Below are 17215 nucleotides of genomic sequence, written 5' to 3'. Positions count from 1 at the left end.
AGTTACTTATATATCACTGATGCATCTACAATTCTTTATGCAACATAAAAGTAGGAAAAAAACCTTTGACTCCTACTATATAAAATTATAGAAAATTAAGTTTTCTATTATAACGGAAAGCAAATCACTATCGTGACTGTGATGTTCCAGGTTCATAAGTATGTCAAAACTTACATTTCCAGTATATACAGTTTATTACATGTAAATTATACCTTAATAAAGCTTTTCAAAAATGATTCAAAATAAAAAATCTGTGCCCTACTCTTTTTGGAAAACAGGTTTTGCAACCCTACATTCACTGCACATTCTTGCTCCGTGGAGGCCAGTTTTGCTCAGTGAAAGCAAATGTAGTGACCAATGAAGGGCTTTCCACCAGCGTCTAAAGGACTGTTGGCTGGGTCACAAAAGCCACATCCCCAGACTACAGATCTCCCTTTTCTCAATCTGTTTTCTGCCTATGCAGCAATGGTCTTGAGGTGAACATCGCTGAGAGGTTATAGGAATCCAAAAAACCTTTCCATTACTTCCAATGACCATGACATAAGCTACACAAGGTAACTACACCTGGAGGACCACGGACTGGCACGCACACCAACTCTGCAGTCCCTGGCACAGATGTGTTTGCGGGCACGCTTTTGGAGGAGGCACACTCCATCTGGTTGGCTGTGGCCTCCTCCCTTCCCTATGAAGCCAATGTTATTGCAGCAGTTCAGTTTCTCCTCAACCTTACAGCCATACAACCAATGACCATCACCTACAGAAATCTGGATGTCAGGGCACATGGCTCTTTGCAGGACCTGGGGAAGAGGTTCCCCGCAACAGTGCTGACATCCCCCGTGATATCCTCTGTGAACAAAGGAAAAAATTCATGCTGCTCCCAGAAGCACGTGAGGTTCTCACACCTGATCCTCCTCGGCGTGACCTCTGAGACTCCCCAAACTCACAGCATCGTGTCTCAAATGAGAACCAGAAAACCCTGCAGTTTTTCCTAGGAGGCCACGGGCAGTACAAATTTGGCAAAAACTGGTAAGCTATTTCTGCCACTGTTACTGTCCCCTTGAGGCACAGAAAGTTTGAGACCCACCCCAATGAAAGATGTCCACCCCTTCATGCTTGCAGACTTCAAAATGTTTATAAACCACTATACATGGTAAGTAGAACAGCCAAGATCAAAGAGGACTTAAACAGCAAGGACTTGTTATTGCACAAGCCAAAGCAAGAGGGGCTAGCAGTTCTTGAGTTAAGTGACTTGGAAGCTGGAAAAATTAATCACAAAGATCTCAAGAGACCATGTCCCTGCAAAGGGTGGTCCTTTTCTGTCAGCTACACTCGTAAAGTGTTCTCTAGGACTACGTGGGTCGGGTCCATGCCAGATAGTCAGAAAAAAAATCAAGGTCCCCCTAAGGACTCAGGTTACTCCTAATTTCCTCCAACAAATGAGAACAGAGGTCAGCTTCCCTGAGCACAGTGGGGTGATGACTGATGCACGTTGTGGAGACTTGCCAGGTGGTAGAAGTACACAGCTTTGGCCACAGACTGGCAGCGACATAATTCTGGAAAGAGCCCTGGGCAGTTTAGAAAATGCAACATAGGTACACGTGCTTCCACGTAACTGAAACTTAAGGGAAATCTCTCTGCTATTGGCACTTCGATGTAGAAGACTAAATTCAGACAAATGGTGCCTCGCAAAGGATTTCCTCTGGTATCATTACACTGAACAAGGAAACTACATTTCCTACCCATCTAAGCCCTTTCGCCGGTGTGAACTCTCCGATGCTGAGAAAGATTAGATTTTCGGCTAAAAGATTTCCCACATTCACTGCAGTCGTAAGGCCTCTCTCCTGTGTGAACTCTCTGATGATAATGTAGGGTGGAACGAGAGGTAAAAGATTTCCCACACTCACTGCACTCAAAAGGCCTTTCTCCTGTGTGAACTCTCCGGTGAATAATGAGGTGAATTCTTTGGGTGAAGGACTTCCCACATTCGCTGCACTCATGTGGCCTTTCGCCTGTGTGAACTCTGCGATGTCGAATCAGTATGGAGCTATTGGTAAAAGATTTCCCACATTCACTACACTCATAAGGCCTTTCTCCAGTGTGAACTCTCTGATGATAACCGAGGGCAGAGACAGAAGTAAAAGATTTCCCACACTCACTGCACTCATAAGGCCTTTCTCCAGTGTGAACTCTCCGGTGTTTAGAGAGGTATGAATTCTGACTAAAGGATCTCCCACAATCACTACATTCATAAGGCTTTTCTCCAGTGTGAACTCTCTGGTGTTGACTCAGCTGGGAACTATCCCTAAAAGATTTCCCACATTCATTGCAGTCAAAAGGCCTTTCTCCTGTGTGAACTCTCTGATGACAACGGAGGGCAGAGGTAGAGGTAAAAGACTTCTCACATTCTCTGCACTCATAAGGCCTTTCTCCAATGTGCACTTTCTGATGATAACGAAGGGCAGAGCCAGATGTAAAGGATTTTCCACACTCACTGCACTCATAAGGCCTTTCTCCTGTGTGCACTCTCTGGTGTATATTGAGGTGATTTCTTTGGGTAAAGGATTTCCCACATTCACTGCACTCATAAGGCCTTTCTCCTGTGTGAACTCTACGGTGTCGAATTAGTATTGGTCCATTGGTAAAAGATTTCCCACATTCGCTACACTCATAAGGTTTTTCTCCAGTGTGAACTCTCTGATGATAACAGAGGGCAGACCCGGAGGTAAAAGATTTTCCACATTCACTGCATTCATAAGGCCTTTCTCCTGTGTGAACTCTCTGGTGCTGAGAGAGGTAAGATTTGTGGCTAAAAGATTTCCCACATTCACTGCATTCATAAGGCCTTTCTCCTGTGTGAACTCTTCGGTGTATAATGAGGTGATTTATTTGGGTAAAAGATTTCCCACAATCATTACACTCATATGGTCTTTCTCCTGTGTGAATTCTCTGATGATAACGGAGGCCAGAGCTAGAGGTAAAAGACTTTCCACATTCACTGCATTTATAAGGTTTTTCTCCAGTGTGAATTCTCTGATGGTAACGGAGCGCAGAGCTAGAAGTAAAAGATTTTCCACATTCACTACATTCATAAGGCCTTTCTCCTGTGTGTACTCTCCAGTGTTCAATGAGATCAGATTTTCGTCTAAAAGATTTCCCACATTCAGTACACTCATAACTCATTTCTCCAGTATGAACCGTACGTTGTTGAGTAAGGATGGAGCTCTGGCTAAAAGTCTGAGCACATACACGGCACACGTAACAATTTTCATCAGTTTGACTTCTCTGAGGATGAACGAGGACAAATTTTTGGCTAAAGGATTTCCCACACTTGCTACATTTGCACTGCCTTGGCCCAGCATGAATTCTTCGATGCTGACTGAGGGTTGAGCTTCCCCTAAAGGATTTGCCACAGTCACGACACACATGAAGCCTGTCAGAAGTATGGACTCTCTGATGAATTATAAGTGAGGATTTGTACCTGAATGTTTTTCCACATTCAGGGCACATGAGACACTGTCTTCCAGTGTGGACACCCTGGTCCTGAACAAGTGTGTGTTTGGGACCAATGGCTTTCTTACATTCTTCCCAGGTGCGATGACTTTTCATGCTCTGAGAAGTTACCCCACGCTCAGTGATTTTATTCTCCCCAGTATGAGTGGTCTGTTGTTGTTGATGCTCTGAGGTGGCTAGGAAGTCCTTCTCAACCTCCTTATACATTAAGGGCTTTCCCGAATCATGGAAATTGCTGCTCTTCACAAGTGAAGCCCTGTCCACACTGCTTCTGATGGGTTTTTCTCCTATGGCTTGCTTCTCATGCTGTTGAAGGTTTGCACTAGGATAAATTTGTTTCACACGTGCTCCATACTTGAAGAGTTTCTGGTTGTTCTGTTTTCCCTGGTGCCCAATCAAGTGGAAAATCTCTCTCAAGACTGAAGAACACATCTCACAGGGGTGGGTCTTCTGGGAAGACCGAGGTTCCTTCGGAGTCCTGGCCTGTGACACATCTACAGAAATGCTCTGTTCAAAGGGTGCCTCCACAGCCTCTGCTCGACAGGAGCAACCTGAACACAAAGAAACACTTGTGACGTACACTTTATTGGAAGAGAGCAATCCAATTACAAATATACAAATGAAAAGCAAAAATGAGCAGATAACTATTCTAATGTCAAAGTAGACCTTAAAGTAAAAAATTACCCGACAAAAAAAAACTCTACAAAATGATAAAGAAGTCAATGCATCAAAAGGATATAATATGTACCCAATATCCAAGCACCTAAATATATTAAGCAAATAACAGAAATAGACAGCAATGCAGTAACAGTAGAGGACTTCAATAACCTGTTATCAACAATGGACAGATGATCCAGACAGAAAATCAATAAGAAAATGTTGGAGTTGAACTGCACTTACACCAAATGCACTTAACAGATATATACAGAAGATGTCCTTCAATTGCAACAGAATACATTCTTCTCAAGAATGCCTGGAACATTCTCGAGAACTCTCATATGTTAGGTCATGAAACCTTTTTTTTTTTTTTTTTTTAAAGATTCTATCCATTTATTTGAGAGAGTGAGAGCATGAGAGGGGTAAGGGTCAGAGGGAGAAGCAAATCCCTGCTCAGCCAGGAGCCCAACATGGGGCTCCAGAGTCATGACCCGAGCCAAAGGCAGATGTTTAACTGACTGAGCCATCCAGGCACACTTTTTTTTTTTTTTACTTTAAAGATTTTATTTATTTATTTGGGGCACCTGGGTGGCTCAGTCAGGTAAGTATCTGCCTTCAGCTCAGGTCATGATCCCAGGGTCCTGAAATCGAGTCCCACACATCAGGCTCCCTGCTAAGTGGGGAGTCTGCTTCTCCCGCTATCCTTCCCCACTGTTCATGATCTTTCTGCCTCTCTCAGATAAATTAAGATTGTATTTTTTTATTTGAGAGAAAGCAAGCACAGCCAGGGGGAGAGGCAGAGGGAGAAGCAGGTTCCCAGACAAGCAGGGAGCCCAATGAGAGACTGAATCCCAAAACCCTGGGATCATGACCTGAGCTGAAGGCAGATGCTTAACCGACTGAGCCACCCAGGCACCCCAAGAAACAATTCTTAACATTTAAGAAGACTAAAATCATATCAAGTATCTTTTCCAACTACATGGCACGAAGCTAGCAATCATTAACAGAAGTAAAGCTGGAAAATATCACAAATATGTGGAATTTAAACAACATTCTTCCAAACAAACAATGGATCAAAGAAGAAATAAAAAAATCTATGTACACAGGGGCGCCTGGGTGGCTCAGTGGGGTAAGGCCTCTGCTTTCGGCTCAGGTCATGATCCCAGGGTCCTGGGATCGAGCCCCGCATCGGGCTCTCTGCTCAGCAGGGAGCCTGCTTTCCTTCCTCTCTCTCTCTGCCTGCCTCTCTGCCTACTTGTGATCTCTGTCTGTCAAATAAATTAAAAAAAAAATTAAAAAAAAAATCTATGTACACAAATGAAAATAGAAACCCAACACATTAAACCTTACAGATGCAGGAAAATCAGTTATAAGGGGGAAGTTTATACCAATAAATATCTACATTAAGAAAAAAGAAAAATTTGGGGGTGCCTGGGTGGCTCAGTAGGTTAAAGCCTCTACCTTCGGCTCAGGTCATGATCCCTGGGTCCTGGGATGGAACCCTGCATATTGGGCTCTCTGCTCAGTAGGGAGCCTGCTTCCCCCTCTCTCTTCTGCCTGCCTCTCTGCCTACTTGTGATCTCTGTCTGTCAAATAATTAAAAAAATTTTTTTTAATTTTTTAAATTAAAAAAAAGGAAAAATTTTGTTTTTATTTATTTTAAAGATTTTATTTATTTATTTCACAGAGAGGCAGGCAGAGAGAGAGAGGGAAGCAGGCTCCCCGCCAAGCAGAAAGCCCAATGTGGGGCTCAATCCCAGGACCCCAGGATCATGACCTAAGCTGAAGGCAGAGGCTTTAACCCACTGAGCCACCCAGGTGCCCCAAGAAAAAATAAAAATTTTAAATAAGCAACTTAATACCTCAACCTATGAGAAAAAGAACAAAGTAAGGTCAAAGCAGAAAGAAGCAAGTAACAAAGACCAGAGCAGAAATAAATGAAATAGACATTAAAAAAAACAACAGAAAAGACCCATGCAACTAAGAGTTGGGTTTTTGAGAAGATAAAACAAACTGACAAATGTTTAACTAGACTAAGAAAAAAGAAAGACTCAAATAAAATCAGAAATAAAAAAGGAAACATCACAACCGACAGCACAGGAATACAACCTATCAAAAGGCTACAATGAACAATTATATGCCAACAAATTGGATAACCCAGAAAACACGGATAAATTCACAGAAACCTACAAACTACCAAACCAAAAAAAGAAAGGAAGGAAGGAAGGAAGGTACAACCTGACAATACTGAATAATGAAGAAATAGAAAATGTGAACAGACTCGTAACTGGCAAGGAGAAAATGTTCCACAAAGAAAAGCCCAGGACCAGATAGAATCAGAAGGAATTCCACAACATAGTTAGAGAATTAACACCATCTTTTTTTCCCAAAGGTCTATTTTATGTATTTATTTAAATAATTTATCCATTTATTTGAGAGAGGGAGACACAGCGAGAGAGGGAATATAAGCAAGGGGAGTGGGAGAGGGAGAAGCGGAGTTTCTCCTGAGCAGGGAGCCCAACGTGCGGCTGGATCCCAGAACCCTGGGATTACAACCCAAGCAGAAGGCAGATGTCTAATGACTGAGCCACCCAGATGCCCCAAAGATCTATTTATTTTAGAGAGATAGAGACAGAGCACGAGCAGGGGGAGGGGCAGAGGGAGGGAAAGAGAGAATCTCAAGCAGAATCTTCACTGAGCATGAAGCCCGCCACCAAGCTCCATCTCACAACCCTGAGATCATGACCTGAGCTGAAATCAATAGTCAGATGCTCAACAAACCGAGAGAGCTGCCCAGGTATCCCCATCCTTCTTGAAGTCTTCCAAACAACTGAAGGGGGAACACTTCCAAACTCATTTGCAAGGCCAGCATTACCCTGATGTCAAAGGCATTTAAGCACAATGCAAGAGAAGAAAATTACAGACCAATATCCTTGATGAACAGAAATGCAAGATTCCTAAAAGAAAAAATCCTTGCAAACCAAATCCAAAAGCACATTACAAGCATCAGACAATACAATCAATCAGGATTTATCCCTGAGATGCAAGGATAGTTCAACATGTGTAAACCAATACACATGATACACCACCATAACTGAATAACAGTTCAAAGGGTAAAAATCGTATAGCCATATCAATAGATGCAGAAAAAGCATCTGGTAAAATTCAATATGCTTTCATGATAAAAAAAAAATCACCAACAAATTAGATATATAAGCAACGAACCTCAGTATATCTGACAGGCCCACAACTAATACATTCAACGATCAAAAGCTCAAAGCTTCCCTCTTCCCCTCCCCCGGCCTCTGTCCTTGTCTCTGTTCCTTGTCAGGAACAAGACAAGGTGCTTGCTCGCTCCACTTCTATTCAACATAACAGCAGTGGTAATCCTAGCCCTGAGTAATTAACGAAAAAAATATAAATAAAAGGCATCATATTATTTTAAAAAATCATCATATTATTTAAAAAAATAAATAAATAAAAGGAATGGAAGAAGTAAAGTTATCTGTTTGCAGGTAACATAATCTTACATATAGAAAACTATAAAGAATCCACCAAAACACTGGGACACCTGCAAGGCTCAGTCAGTTAAGTGTCTGTCTTCAGCTGGAGTCATGATCCCTGGGTCCTGGGATCAAGTCCCACACTGGACTCCTTGCTCAGCAGGGAGCCTGCTTCTCCTTCTGTCTGCCATTCTCCCTGCTTATGGTCTCTTCCTGACAAATAAAAAAAAAAAAAAAAAAAAAAACCTATCAAGCAATATTCCATCTTAAAAAAAAAAAAAAAAAGACTCCCCAAAACACTATTAAATAAATGAATTCAGTGAAGTTGCAAGATTAAAAAAAAAATCAATATACAAAACTAAGCTGCATTTACATACACTACTAATAAAGTATCTGAAAAAAAATTGAGAAAATAATCCACTTAAAATAGCATCAAAAAGAATAAAATTGGGCGCCTCGGTGGCTCAGTGGGTTAAGCCTCTGCCTTCCGCTCGGGTCACGATCTCAGGGTCCTGGGATTGAGTCCCACGTTGGGCTCTCTGCTCGGCGGGGACCCTGCTTCCCCGACCCCTCCGCCTGCTTGTGATCTTTCTCTGTGTGTCAAATAAATAAATAAAATCTTTTTTTAAAAAAAGAATAGGGCGCCTGGGTGGCTCAGTGGGTTAAGCCGCTGCCTTCGGCTCAGGTCATGATCTCAGGGTCCTGGAATTGAGTCCCGCATCGGGCTCTCTGCTCAGCAGGGGGCCTGCTTCCCTTCCTCTCTCTCTGCCTGCCTTTCTGCCTACTTGTGATCTCTCTCTGTCAAATAAATGAGTGAAATCTTTAAAAAAAAAAAAAAAAAAAGAATAAAATACTCCAAGAAATTTAACCTAGGAGGTGAAAGATCTATATCCTAAAAATAAGAAGAAACTGATGAAAGAAACTGAAGACAGACAGAAAGATATCCAACATTCTTAAATATCTTGTTCTCGCTTTTGATATTCGCAAAAAAATTCCATTGACATTTTACACAGAAATAGAAAAAACACTCCTTAAATTTGTATGGAACCAAAGAAAACCCCAAATAACCAAAGCAATTTTGAAAAAGAACAAAGCTGGAGACATCACACTCCTTGATTTCAAAATACTCCAAAACTATAATCAAAACATAAGGTACTAGTATTAAAACAGACCAATGGAAGAGAACAGAGAGCCGGAGAAGTAAACCCATGCACACATGGTCAACCGATCTTTGACTAGGACACCAAAAACAGACAATGAAGAAAATAAATAAAAGAGGCAGGCCCACCACCACACTGGCCAGGGCCACTCGCCTCCCCCCCACCTGTTCGTAGCCAGCCGGTAGGCGCCTACAATGCTGCTCCCACTGCAGGTCCAGCCAGGGAGCAGGGAGCAGGTGCCGGGCCTCCATGTGGTGAGCTCTGTGTGCTCCCAGCCCAGGAGCAGGGAGCCAGGCCAGGACACGGGCCAGGCCACCACCGCCAATCTCCCCACCCTTGGAGGCGGCTCCCCGGCCAGCTCCATTTTGTGAGGGGAGCTGGGCCCTGTCCCCAATGTCCCCCACCACCTGGTGGGGGTGTGGCAGGGTAAGGCAGGGCAGCTTTGTCCACCCCGGTGCCCTAGTGCCCTGGGCGGGGGGTGGTCAGCATGTGTTGGGCGCAGCCCAGGGCCTGGGCGGGTAAGTCGGGGAAAGGACACCAGAGTTGGTGGCCATGCACCAGTAGGACTGAGAGTCGGTGAGGAAGTGGGGCCACGGCCAGCCTGCACACCTTTGTGGGGAGGAAACGAGGTGCCAGGGAGGAAGGAGTGGATTTGGTCTCCCTGCAGTCTGGCTTACATGCAAACAATGCAGACATCAGGGGGACCCAGGCAGCTCAGTCGTTAAGCATTTGCCTAAGGCTTAGGTCGTGATCCCAGGGACCTGGGATTGAGCCCTGCATCGAGCTCCCAGTTCCGTGGGAAGCCTGCTTTTCCTCTGCTAGTTTCCCTGCTTGTATTTCCTCTCTTGCTGTGTCTCTGTCAAATAAACTAAAAAAAACAAAACAAAACAAAAAAAACACCCAAAACAATTGTCTATCATTTATTTTATTTTTTTTTAAAGATTATTTATTTATTTATTTGACACAGAAAGAGGTCACAAGTAGGCAGAAAGGCAGGCAGAGAGAGAGGGGGAAGCAGGCTCCCTGCTGAGCAGAGAGCCCAACGTGGGTCTTGATCCCAGGACCGAGATCGTGACCTGAGCTGAAGGCAGAGGCTTTAACCCACTGAGCCACCCAGGCACCCAACTGTCTATCATTAAAAAAAGAAAAGAAAAGAAAAAAAAAATGCAGCCACCTGGTAGCTTGCAGTCCCTGGACATGCCCCAAAGGTTGAAAGCGGGCAAATATCAGGACCCATTTTTAGAAAGGTGTCCCTGAACACCAATGACAACATGGTTCTGACAGAATTTCATGACAATGGGTGCCCACAGTGCTACAACAGATGCTTCTCTACTAGGCATTTCTGTAGATCACATGGGAAGAAGCCACTATGTGATTCAGCCTCATGAGCCACTATGTGATTCAGCCTCATGAGGACACTGAGGACAGCATGAAGGATCATGAAGACACAAATGGTTCAAAAGATAGTTTCAGAGAACAAGATATCTATCTTCCAACTGCAAATGTAGCAAGAATAATGAAAAATGCCATACCTCAAAGAGAAAACTGTGTTCAAGAATAAGTAAGGGATGGGGCGCCTGGGTGGCTCAGTGGGTTAAGCCGCTGCCTTCGGCTCAGGTCATGATCCCAGGGTCCTGGGATCAAGTCCCGCATCGGGCTCTCTGCTCAGCGGGGAGCCTGCTTCCTCCTCTCTCTCTCTCTGCCTGCCTCTCTGCCTACTTGTGATCTCTCTCTGTCAAATAAATAAATAAAATCTTAAAAAAAAAAAAAAAAAAGAATAAGTAAGGGCGCCTGGGTGGCTAGGTGGGTTAAAACCTCTGCCTTTGGCTCAGGTCATGATCCCAGGGTCCTGGGATTGAGCCCTACATCGGGCTCTCTGCTCAGCAGGGAGCCTCTTCCCCCTCTCTCTCTGCCTGCCTCTCTGCCTACTTGCAATCTGTCAAGTAAATAAATAAATAAATCTTCTTTTTTTTTTTTTTTTTTAAAAAGAGGGGCACCTGGATGGCTTAGTCGGTTGGGCGACTGCCTTGGACTTGGGTCATGATCCCAGGGTCCTGGGATCGAGCCCCACATCGGGCTCCCTGCTCTGCAGAAGCCTGCTTCTCCCTCTTCCACTCCCCCTGCTTGTGTTCCCTCTCTCGCTGTGTCTCTCTCTGTCAAATAAATAAATAAAATCTTAAAAACTAAAAAAAAAGTAAATAAAAAAATTTTTAAAAACTGAGTTCATCAGCTTTATAACATCTGAAGCAAGTGAAAAATGTCATGAAGAGAAACAGAAGACAATCAAGGGAGAAGATATCCTCTTTGCTACGCTGACCTCAGGCTGTGACAGTTATGTTGAACCTCTAAAATTATACCTTCAGAAATTCAGAGAGGCTGGGGCATCTGGGTGGTTCAGTGGGTTAAGCCTCTGCCTTCAACTCGGGTCATGATCCGAGGGTCCTGGGATCGAGCCCCACATCGGGCTCTCTGCTCAGCAGGGAGCTTGCTTCCCTTCCTCTCTCTGCCTGTCTCTCTGCCTACTTGTGATCTGTCAAATAAATAAAAATCTTAAAAAAAAAAAAAAAGAAGAAATTCAGAGAGGCTATGAAAGGAGAAAAAGGAACTGGTGGCAGAGTCATAGCTATAGATGGACTAAGTGAAGAACTTCCAGAGGAGGCACTTCCTAACCAGTTACCAGCTGGCCTAGTAACTGCAGACGGTCAACAACCACGTGTCATGGTTTATAGGATGTCGTATCAACAGATTTCTGGTGTTCAACAAATTCAGTCTTCATGATCTGAAGAAATAGTGGCATGGGGAGTGGAGAGAAGTGAAAGAGTCTGTACGATTCTGGAAACAGACATGAGAAGGAAGTGACTGAGGAACAGATGTCCCTTTGTATACTAAACACCTGTAATGTCGCTTCCTGATGCTTGACTAACTGAGGTGTTCTTTTTTTTACAATTTTTTTTTTTGAAGAATTTATTTATTTATTTGACAGAGAGAAATCACAAGTAGGCAGAGAGGCAGGCAGAGAGAGGAGGGAAGCAGGCTCCCCACTGAGCAGAGAGCCCGATGTGGGGCTCAATTCCAGGACCCTGAGATCATGACCTGAGCTGAAGGCAAAGGCTTGAACCCACTGAGCCACCCAGGCGCCCTGAGGTGTTAATTCTGACTTGAAAATCTTTTTTATGAATGATTTGAAAGAAAAATTTGGATTTTAAAGGTATTAAAACAGGCACTGGGTGGCTCAGTTGTCAAGTGTCGGCCTTTGGCTCAAATCATGATCCCAGGACCTCAGGGTTCTGGGACTGAGCCGCCCTGCTCAGCAGGAAGCCTGCTTCTCCCTCTCCCCCTGCTTGTATTCTCTCTCTGTCAAATAAATAAAATAAAATAAATAAAAGAAAGGAAGAAAACGGGACGCCTGGGTGGCGCAGTTGGTTGGACGACTGCCTCCGGCTCAGGGCGTGATCCTGGAGTCCCGGGATCGAGTCCCACATCAGGCTCCCAGCTCCATGGGGAGTCTGCTTCTCCCTCTGACCTTCTCCTTGCTCATGCTCTCTCTCACTGTCTCTCTCTCTCAAATAAATAAATAAAATCTAAAAAAAAAAAAAAAAAAAAAAAAAAAATACAACATAATTTAAAAAAAAAAAAAAAAGAAAGGAAGAAAGGAAGGAAGGAAGGAAGGAAGAAAGAATGAATTAAACTATTTTTGCTTTGTAGTTAAACAACAACAACAACAACACACTGTTCAACCCACAGAAACAAAGAATAGAATGTCAGGGGCTGGGGGCCACAGGAAACAGGGAGCTACTGTCAGCTACAAACTGATGCAGTTCTGTGAACCTAATGCACAGCATGGGGAGTACAGTTAATAATAATGCTGAGCTGCATACTTGAATTTGCTAAGAGAACAGATCTTAAGTATTCTTATACACCCCAAAAAGGTAAAATGCACAGCGACAGATTCGTTAATTAAGCTGTTTGGAGTAATCATGTCATAATGTATATGAATATCAAGTCCTAGCAGTAACTACTTTAAATATAAATACACACAATATTACTTGTCAGTTACGCCTCAATAATGCTGTTTTAAAAAAAGGAAAGAGGGACGCCTGGGTGGCTCAGTTGGTTAAGCAGCTGCCTTCGGCTCAGGTCATGATCCCAGCGTCCTGGGATCGAGTCCCACATCGGGCTCCTTGCTCAGCAGGGAGCCTGCTTCTCCCTCTGCCTCTGCCTGCCATTCTGTCTGCCTGTGCTTGCTCTCTCCCTCTCTCTCTCTGATAAATAAATAAAATCTTTAAAAAAAAAAAAAAAAAAAAAAAAAGGAAAGAAATCTAAACACTGTAAGTAAAACAGTACAAGACAGTCTTAAAAATACAGTCCATGGTCCAGGTGGGTAAGGACCACGATAATACCTGTAATTCCCAGCATAAGGAAGCACAATGAACTGTCAGATAAAAAAGGATACAAAACCAGGGACACAAAAGTAACACAGACCTAGAGAGATGACCTGGCCAGGGAGAGGACAAACAAGACACCATCCACTAGCCTCACTGCAAGTCTACTGAACTCCAATTCCTCCTGCGAGGGGTCAGCGCAGACAGCACTGGGTCCGTGGGGAGAGCAGAGGGGGCTGTGAAAACCCAGCCCCAGCAAGGACAGAGACTATCCAAGAAACTGCTGAAGCAAGCGGTACCTATGGTCCACGTGCTGGAAAGGACAAAGCACCCTCTGCAGGGGGTAATGCAAAACCCAGTTTACATTGCTGGGGAGGAGGAGGGCCTTACCCAGTGAGGACAGAAGTGTAAAGTTCTCCAGCATCACATCGCGGTACAGCCTTCTCTGAGCCTCATTAAGGAGACGCCATTCCTCCTGGGAGAAGTACACGGCAACATCCTCAAAGGTCAGGCCACCCTGTCAAGAATGGGATGGATAAAACCAAGAACATTCTCTGAGAACTCACACTCCATCTCCTCTACAACTACCCCACATTTCTTCTCCTCTGGAGCTCCCCACGCCAGAGGAGGTACCAGGCCTTAGAGTGACTAAGAACATTCTCTGAGAACTCACATTCCATCTCCTCTACATCTACCCCACACTTCTCCTCCTCTGGAGCTCCCCACGCCAGAGGAAGTACCAGGCCTTAGAGTGACTAAGAGCTGTTCTCTCCTCACGATCCCATTCATGCAGCCCTCAGCAACAACAGGCAGGGGGACAGATAAGTGTCATGTAAGCTCTGGGCTGGGCTGCAGGGCCCTATCACTTCTACCAAGCAATTCCCCTACATCTCTCAGATTGTACACACAAGAGCTAACCACATGGGCTCATGCTTCACCCTGAGGTTCCCTGTACCAGGGCACTAGGGTGCTCAGCTCATGCTTTTTTTTTTTTTTTTTTTTTTTTTCAGCTCATGCTTATTCTCAATGTGCACATCATTCCGAAGACCAAACCTCTCTCACATCTTTGGATCTCTCAAATGCTTTCCCACAGCTCTGCTATCTCTGTGCCCCACACCACAGGGATGTCCCTGGACTCACCCACACACCGGGCACATGGCAACCAGAGTGTTTGAAAATTTCAAACATGATCTTGTATAGCCCCTGTCCTTTGATGGCTCCCACTGACAAAGAAAGTCCCAAGTGCTGCTTGGAAGGCCTGCTTGGAAGACCCGTGATCTTTGCTTCAGTATTAGTCACCCAGAACCACAAGTCAATTTCAGATACATGTGACCCTCTGATACTTCTGTGCTTCCCTTGCTGTCCCTTAGCAGCAATAACCCTCCTGTCTCCATTTAACCTTCATTAAAGGTACATCAGGGCGCCTGGGTGGCTCAGTGGGTTAAGCCGCTGCCTTCGGCTCAGGTCATGATCTCAGGGTCCTGGGATCGAGTCCCACATCGGGCTCTCTGCTCAGCGGGGAGCCTGCTTCCTCCTCTCTCTGCCTGCCTGCCTCTCTGCCTGCTTGTGATCTCTGTCTGTCAAATAAATAAATAAAATCTTTTAAAAAAATAAATAAATAAATAAAGGTACATCAAATCCCCATTGGTCTCCAAGCCAGGCACAGTGACCCTCATAAATGAACACATTTCCGCAGACCTTGTCCACCAGCAAGACTGAAACACCACAGATGCCATAAAAGCTCACCACAAGATTCTGGTCAATCTGTACAGTAGTGAGTAAACAGTGGGCCTGGCCTATCATCTTGATTTAATTACTACTCTGCCTCCATAGCCATATCATGTCTCTCTTCTATACTGCTCCCACTATCAAATTTCTCCCTCAGCGTGCACCCTCTTCTTTCTAACTCACTAGTAGCATTACCACCATGACACCACAACCTGCATAACCCCTCCTATATGCGATCCAAAACTCCCCCTTGGTCCACACAATCAATACCCATCACTTTTGGATGTCTCCATCCTGGACCTCTCCCCAGATTCCAGACCTGTGTGTCCCGCAGACCATCTGATGCTTTTACTCAGTTCTCTTAAACTTCTCAGATTCTTAATAGGGCCAAAAACCTTAAGATATTCTCAATGGAAATTAACCTACCACCAACTTCCCCATCCCAGATGATGGACCTTCCATAGCTTTGGCTGCTAAGACCAAAAACCCTGAGATCACCCCTGACACCTCCTTTCTCTCCCTCATCTACAACATCCAAAAGTCTACTTGGCCCTTCTTAAAAAATGGACAAAAGTCCAACCCTTTCTTCAACCCCCACAGCCAGCACTCCTATCCATCGATTATAGCCAACTGCCTCCTTCCGGGCTCCCAGTCTCCTTCCTTAACTCCATAGTCGGTTCTCCACTGGAGAACAGCAGCCACATGGAGCTTGCTAAACCTGGGCATCACCAACTCTTTCCTCTTTCTTCCTATCCAAACTGCCCGCTACTTCACTAACAGATGCTCAAGTTCTCAGGCAGCCCACATTACAGACCTGATTCTTGATCTGCTCTTTGTTCATAACAGAAAGATTGAAGACCTGTTTCTAACTCCAGCACGCCTCCAAGCATTTACACGAACTGGAATCTGTTCCTGAGATAACCTTCCACACCTGTTTACACTGGCTGACTAAACAAAGAACACCTCCATGTAACCCTTGGCTTGCATGCAGGACCCTGAACTTGGGTTATCTCGAAGGTCCCAGACCCAACAGCTGGAAAAATATGTGAGTTTCAGGTTACCACGATCCCATACACTATAGGGGTGGTGTCAGGGCACGCAAGGCACTGGGAGACCCTCTCCCTCCTTCTGTAGGTGCCACAAGTGCCATTCAGCCTCCAAAAACTGTGGGAAGAGTAAGGTAAACTGAGTAAGCTGGGCATCCTCTGCAGTCAAGTGACCTGTTAACGGACCAACCTCTGTGCCTCAGTGCTCCTCCCACCAGCTCTGCGACCTCCGACAAGAACTCCACTCCCAGGGCTCCCTCGTCATCACCCCCATTTTCCAGCCTGTGCTCCCTCGCGCAGCTTCTGGAAAGCCGCTAACACCCTAACACAGACTGCATCCCTCTTCTGCTCATGACCCTCCAGGGCCCTAGGAGTGAAGGTACCGCACCGCGGCACGCCAGTCCACGGGTCTCCGTCTCACGCTCTCCGTCCCCTCGTCCCCTGAGGGCAGAATCCTCCCGCCTCAGGACCCCTGCAGCCCCCGCCCCGGGGGCCCCTCAGCCCGGAGCCCGCTCCCGCACGCAGCCGGCCGGCGCTCACACACGCGCCCCCGCCCACCGGCGCCTCCCTATCCCGGACACCGGGGCTTGGGCCGCAGGGCCGCGAGCAGGCGCCCCGCGCTCGGGCCTTCGGGGTCTGGGTGGGGGAGGGCCCGGGGGACGAGCGCTTACCTGCGCCTGGTTCCCGGGCGCGGCCGCCGCCATCAGACTCAGTGGGTGGAGGGGACCAGCTGTCCCCTGTGGCGTCGCTGAGCAGCGGACCCAAGTCTGTGCGGCGGGACAGCGCCTCCTCCCGCCCGTCCTCTGGTCGAGCCACCACGACCCAGCCCCTGCGTTCCCGAACCTGGGACCCGGTGAAAGAACCAACGAGAACCAGAAACGACTAGGATGAAGAGGACCGGAAGCCCCGCCTCGAGGCGAAGCGCAGGGCGGATATCCCTTACCTTGGTCCCTCATTGGCTCATGACTGCGGCCTCCCATCGCAAGACGTTCTGGGAAATGTAGTAGCCGCAAAGGGCGCTCACAGCGTTCGACCAGAGGACAGTCCAGGTGGCAGCCCCGGGATGGTAGTGGTGCTCCTGCGTCCCAGCGGGAGGCGCTTTGCTCGTGGGTAAACGCGGCGGACAGACGTTATTTTAACTCTAAAAAGCTCAGCCTGCGCCACGGGGATGAAAATATTTGAGATGTCCGAAAATCCTCTATCAAAGGACATCTCATTCCATAGGTCGT

General features: G+C 45.8%; 1 protein-coding gene and 1 pseudogene across 1 annotated transcript; one reads left to right on the top strand and one right to left on the bottom strand.

Annotated features, from left to right (window-relative positions):
* Positions 1 to 1661: 1661 nt before the first annotated feature.
* On the bottom strand, positions 1662 to 16876 carry LOC122912086 (zinc finger protein 345-like). The gene is made up of 3 exons (XM_044257410.1): positions 16658 to 16876; positions 13603 to 13729; positions 1662 to 4061 (listed from the first exon to the last, which is right to left on the bottom strand). The coding sequence occupies exons 1-3, from the start codon at positions 16688 to 16690 to the stop codon at positions 1744 to 1746; spliced, it is 2478 nt and encodes an 825-aa protein (XP_044113345.1). The 5' UTR covers positions 16691 to 16876; the 3' UTR covers positions 1662 to 1743.
* Positions 10121 to 11776, top strand: LOC122912116 (annotated as a pseudogene).
* Positions 16877 to 17215: the final 339 nt, after the last annotated feature.

Source organism: Neovison vison, chromosome 7 (genome assembly GCF_020171115.1).
Source record: "Neovison vison isolate M4711 chromosome 7, ASM_NN_V1, whole genome shotgun sequence".
Taxonomy (NCBI): domain Eukaryota; kingdom Metazoa; phylum Chordata; class Mammalia; order Carnivora; family Mustelidae; genus Neogale; species Neogale vison.
Note: the sequence above shows the minus strand (reverse complement) of the source record. Positions and strands in the feature narration are given on the sequence as shown.